Below are 6,000 nucleotides of genomic sequence, written 5' to 3'. Positions count from 1 at the left end.
GATAGGAAGATCGCCTCATTACAACTCTAATGGCATTTGTTAATACGGTGATGATGTTTCGGTGATAGGCATGGAAACTTATGTTGCAGCCATGGTCTGGAGTTGAACCTATTATGATTCGCCTCTTCAGATTGGTTTATGGCAATGATGTTCACTTTTTTGCGTAACAATGTTGCAGTCTTGATACCGAGAATGGCTAATAAATGCACTTTGTTCTTGATTGAAGTCATTTTGTTATTAAAGTTATTGTCTTACCAAGCCCTCAATGGCATATATATACATTCGGATGAGTTGTTTTTATCTGGTAAGCAATTCAACTACACCCTATATAGCCAGTTAGCCACATACAAAATTGATTAGATTGATTATGTAATACTTCAAGGTAGTGTTGGTTTGTATTCTAACTTCTAATTAGTTTGCAATTTCAATTTGTCTTCATTCTTGTTTGACTTATCCAACTTTTATTGGTTTCTAAACCTTCAAGAGTGTTTATTTATATTTGTTTCGCACATACGAAGCTTTTAGTTGTTGACTGCTATGGGTAGATAGTTATACACTTAGAGATGGGCTTTGGAAGCGTTTAAAACAACTATCTTTTTCTTGTCACATACACGAAAACATTTACGATTGTAATTTCTTTTCACATATCCATCGCAACGCGCATGTTTCAAACCCTAGTTATATTAATAAAACACATATATTTTATTATGTATCTTTTGTTTCAATCAAACATAAATGCAATCAAATTAGTTTTTCCTTTTTCTTAAAGACAAAAATTACACATGTCTTATTCTACACCAATATTACTAAAATACACATTTGCCCGTGTTCAAACCTAAGACATCCATCTAAGAGGCATGTGTCTATCAAGTGGGCTAACTCCGCATGATACAAGCCAAATTAGTAATTATATAATTACAAAATCCAACTATAACTATTATTGATACTTATATTATATATTTGTAAACTTTCAAAATCGCTAATATATTTAATACATCTATCATTTATAAGTTAAGATTAAATAAGTTTTTTAACAACCAATCTGAATAACTTACAGACTACTGATTTATTCGATTATCTCATTTCATGATCGTAAGGAATCTCATCTTACATCTGGGTGATTTTTATTTTTTTTTTCTAGTGAGACTTGAACCAAATTAACATAAAGTTTTAAAAGTTGAATTATTGATGTATTTTTTTCTTAAATAAAAAACTACAAATGAGAACCTAAACGGCTAAACCCAACATTCAACAGTCCATCATCACGGGCGACCATTGAAACCCATGGCCGGTTAGTATTAGTACCTGACCACCGACCCACATTAATTTCTTTTCTTCCTTGCGTTTTAATCTCATACTGTATTCTCTTCTCTTATCTTCTCCCAATTCCATCAATTTATTTCTTCAATTTCAATCCCTAATTCTTGTTTTTTGTTATTATTAGTTGCAGAAAGAAACAAAACATGTCTGACGATGAAAGAGTGGATGAAAAGGAGCTCGATCTTTCCTCTCCTGAAGTCATTACTAAATACAAATCTGCTGCTGAAATTGTTAACAGTAAATCCCACTTATTATTATTGCTTAATAATCTCATTTCTACTTGATTGTTACTCGTTTGGTTATAATAATAATAATAATAATAACTAATAAGTGTATGCTTTGATCGATTGTATAGAGGCCTTGCAGTTAGTATTATCAGAATGTGAGCCCAATGCCAAGATTGTTGATCTTTGTGAGATAGGAGATTTATATATTAGAGAGTAAGTTTTTGTTATTATTTTCAAATTAAACATCAATGTGATGTTATAATAAAGTTTTTGTTTTGGTAATAATAATATAGGCAAACTGGTAATATGTACAAGAATGTAAAGAAGAAGATTGAAAGGGGAGTTGCATTTCCAACATGTGTATCTGTTAACAACACGGTGTGCCATTTTTCGCCACTTGCTAGTGACAAGACGGTGTTGAAAGATGGTGACATTTTGAAAATGTAAGTGTTAATGAGTTGAGTTGAGTTATGTTTGTTATTGACTTGTTGTTGATATGAATGTGAGTAAAGGGTTGTTTTGGATTTGTTACAGTGATATGGGGTGTCATATAGATGGTTTTATAGCTGTGGTGGGGCACACGCATGTTCTTCATCAAGGCCCGGTGACGGGACGGGCTGCTGATGTTATTGCTGCTGCGAATACTGCTGCTGAGGTTGCACTAAGGCTTGTAAGACCTGGAAAAAAGGTACATTTTCTGTTTTGTTTTACCTTATATTTTATGTTTTCTTCTTAATGGTTTACTTATATGTTAGTTGCGTTCTTTATTTGTTCCTGTAGTTTGGGCATTTTAACTAGTTTAGTCCAAAACTGAAACATAAGCTTTTTGACCATTTTTTTTTCTTACTATTGATTCTGTTAGAATTTTTTGGTAAGTGTATATTAAATGACTAAGTTATTTCTTTTTTCATGTGCGTTCATTTAATGGTTGGCACTTGGCCATCTCTCATGTGAGCTTAAATATTATGTCAAGTACTTACTTGTATTAAACTTATCCGGGTACTTATTTATGCATTTAAGATGTTTTGATATTTTTATTTAGTGCTTTTCTTCCTTCCATGAGATTTGTCATTCACACGCTTATTCTTTAATATTTTTGATTAAGCAACTGGCCTTTTGTTTTTATCTCTAGTCATTTATACGTACTTTCATTTTATGCCATTTATATGCCTGCTTATTTTTCTTATTTTCTAGTCAAATAATTCTCTTTGGTTTTTATGTTGTATAACATAGATATGCATTTTTAAATGATTTCTACATTCTTGGTAGGGGTACGATCTCTCTAAATGATGTTATCTATTTATAGGCTATGGAGTTTCTCCTGTGATGCTATTAATAGTCATAGTTACACTGATAGAGACTCATGTTTAATCACATTTTAAGAGTTTTCTACCTTTTAATTTTATATCTAAAATTGTGAAGGCCAATTTTACTTATGCACTCTGTATTCTTAATGTTCAACTTAGTAACCGTTACAGGCATTCAGGTCATTTATACTTTACCTTTAATCAGCTGCTTATATTCTGCTATATATATATTGCAGAACCAAGATGTGACAGAAGCCATTCAAAAGGTTGCTGCTGCATATGACTGCAAAATTGTTGAAGGTGTTCTCAGTCATCAACTGAAGCAATTCGTGATTGACGGAAATAAAGTTGTTTTAAGTGTTGCAAATCCTGAAACCAGAGTTGATGATGCTGAATTTGAAGAAAATGAAGTTTATGCAATTGATATAGTCACAAGCACAGGGGATGGCAAGGTGATTACTTAACATTTGAAGAAACTTGTATTCCATATTAAGGCTTAATCTTCTGTTAATAATGGTCTTGGTTTTGCAGCCAAAGTTGTTGGATGAGAAACAAACTACGATTTATAAACGAGCTGTTGACAAGAGTTATCACTTGAAAATGAAAGCATCGCGTTTCATTTTTAGCGAAATCAGTCAGAAGTTTCCAATCATGCCATTCTCTGCTAGGTATGTTTATGCTTTGTAAATCTTGATTTAAATCGTTTTCATTTATTTGTTTTGTTATTGGTGGCAGGGCCTTGGAAGAGAAGCGTGCACGTCTAGGATTGGTTGAATGTGTGAATCACGAGCTTTTGCAACCATACCCTGTTCTTCATGAAAAACCTGGTATCATTAATACTAACTAAACTACTCTAAATGTTTATGTAATAATGAGCTGTTCGTGAAAAGCTTAACATGTTATTTTTGTTGCAGGTGATTTTGTTGCACATATAAAATTCACAGTTTTTCTAATGCCAAACGGATCGGACCGCATCACATCTCACTCTCTTCAGGAGTTGCAGCCCACTAAAAGCGTTGATGATCCCGACATTAAAGCTTGGTTAGCTCTACCTGTTAAGAGCAAGAAAAAAGGCGGTGGCAAGAAGAAAAAAGGTAATTTTAAGCAAAGATTTATCATTTTTAGGCTGTTAAATTTTGTATTAATTAATAGCCAATGTTTTGATAGGTAAGAAAGGCGAAGTTGATGAAGCAGTAACAATGGATGAAACAAAAGCCAAAGGGTGAAAACTGAATCTAGTTTCGGTTCTGCCGTAAAAGAGGTTTGATGAGAGAGAGAGAGCGCACGCTTCATTTTGTGAACAAAATCTTTCTTGAAAACAAAACCAAGTTGTATACTCTGTTTTGCCAATCCAATCGACTTAAGGTTTAATTTCTCAGATTTAATGTGCAAGGCCTCATCAAGCATAATTTTGTATTTGATGTGATCTGGTTGAAATAGAATAAGGTAATATACAGTTAGTTACTATGAAATTAATATTTGTTTTCTGTTCATCCCAGTAAGGGTGTGCATATGTCGTTTTGGGTTCAAACCGAACCAAATTAAATTGGTTTTACTTTTATTTCTGAAAAAAAAAAGTTCAAACAAAGAATGTGTTATAAACTTTTGACCTAATTTTTTTAACCATTTATAAATGAGTTTTGAGTATGAAATCCAAAGTAATGAATTCGGATTATAAATGCATTGGCATAAAATAATACTCATTTGTGTCTAATACTTTTTGACCTTAAATGTTCTTGTTAACACCTGTTATTGAATCTGTGTAATAATAAATTCACCAACGTTTCAAGAAGCTGGTTATGTTTTATACCGGTAAAGTTTAGTTCCGTGGTTTTATACAAGACCATGAGCTGTTTTCGGTTTTGCTTTCCAGTGGAATCCAACCGATTTGTGTTTTCTTAAACATGGCTTTTCGTAATACATAATATTTTATACTAGTGGGTACAGAGAGACAAAACAAAGAAGACATGAGACATCTTTTTTATATCTTTATATCTAATTCTTTTGAGTCATCGCGTTGAATATTTAATCACTAGTTTGAGGCCCGTGTATTACACGGGTAATTGATGAAAATTTTATACTTTAATCATTAAATGAAATATACTTAACAAAATGATCATATATATTATACAATTACAATTTACATTAAAGTTACAGAAATTACATAACTAAGATTACACAAATATGTTACAAATAAGTAGAACAGTCCTTATACGCTACATTTGTGATTTTATTGGTTGTTATACATTGTTTATCACAAATCAAATCTTTAATCCATGTCTGCTTATAACTCTTGATAAGGTAACATATAAGAGCATTCTCAGCCTATTCCCTATATTTGTGTGAGTGGGTTTTGTAAATTATATGGTATGGTTATGAGTGGTTGTGAGTAGAGGAGAGAGAAAATGTTATATGAGAAAGTTAAATTTGGGGTTTCACCGTTCATACCGTATAATATTTTAATATTTTCTAAAAGTGGTTGTGAGTGTAAGAGAGAGAAAAGATAATGATAAAGGTATAAAAAGTATTATTTAATTAAACAGGCGAGAGAAAGTACAGTGATTTTTAATGTAATTATATGATATATATGGTTATATGGTAAGGAATGGGTTGTGAATGCTCTAAGTATGTTTATAACTCTTGATATAGCCACACATAATTGTCCGTGTGATAAATAAGATTCTTCAAATACATACCAACCCTCGATAAATGATAATATATCCATGAAACTAACAAAAAAAATATTCTTACACATAAAATATCATGCCTGTTAATTAATTAATATATATAATGTCATTTGAGATCATGTGCTCAGTATATATAATGTCATTTGAGATCATGTGCTTATGTTTATCCCAAAACATGATTATCTAAAAACTAGATTACCTGAACTTTGATGATCTAGTCATCCTTATAATTTTTAGAATTTGAAATTGATTGATCATGATAAATTTGGTGTCATTAATATTCTGTGTATGACAAATATTTACTTGATTTTATATTTACAATTAACAATTGTATAATCAAGCAACATATAAAACTAGAACTTAAAATATAACAAAATGTTTTTTTTTTCATTTCATATTAATGGAAAATGACAAAGACATACTAACCTTAAAGTCATGTTCGAAGAAAAGTGATTATTC

The 6,000-nt window shown here is 31.3% G+C and overlaps 1 protein-coding gene across 1 annotated transcript; it reads left to right on the top strand.

Moving 5' to 3' along the window:
- Nucleotides 1-1,275: 1,275 nt before the first annotated feature.
- LOC143572888 (ERBB-3 BINDING PROTEIN 1-like) lies at nt 1,276-4,352 on the top strand. The gene is made up of 10 exons (XM_077057924.1): nt 1,276-1,359; nt 1,455-1,557; nt 1,676-1,760; nt 1,841-1,990; nt 2,082-2,235; nt 3,091-3,306; nt 3,386-3,522; nt 3,590-3,681; nt 3,769-3,948; nt 4,022-4,352. The coding sequence occupies exons 2-10, from the start codon at nt 1,464-1,466 to the stop codon at nt 4,078-4,080; spliced, it is 1,167 nt and encodes a 388-aa protein (XP_076914039.1). The 5' UTR covers nt 1,276-1,359; nt 1,455-1,463; the 3' UTR covers nt 4,081-4,352.
- The last annotated feature ends 1,648 nt before the right edge of the window (nt 4,353-6,000 follow it).

This window comes from Bidens hawaiensis, unplaced genomic scaffold (genome assembly GCF_021521415.1).
Source record: "Bidens hawaiensis isolate Kalapana, Puna unplaced genomic scaffold, B.hawaiensis_p1.1 tig00026143_1, whole genome shotgun sequence".
Classification (NCBI taxonomy): Eukaryota; Viridiplantae; Streptophyta; class Magnoliopsida; order Asterales; family Asteraceae; genus Bidens; species Bidens hawaiensis.
The sequence above is the reverse complement of the archived record's forward strand: the minus strand, read 5'-3'. Positions and strand labels throughout refer to the sequence as shown.

Coding starts and splice junctions, on each gene's coding strand:
- LOC143572888 (XM_077057924.1), top strand. CDS start 1,464: ATGTCTGACGATGAAAGAGTGGATGAAAAGGAGCTCGATCTTTCCTCT. Junction 1,761..1,840: donor GGAGATTTATATATTAGAGA/GTAAGTTTTTGT, acceptor ATAATAATATAG/GCAAACTGGTAATATGTACA. Junction 3,307..3,385: donor CAAGCACAGGGGATGGCAAG/GTGATTACTTAA, acceptor TTGGTTTTGCAG/CCAAAGTTGTTGGATGAGAA.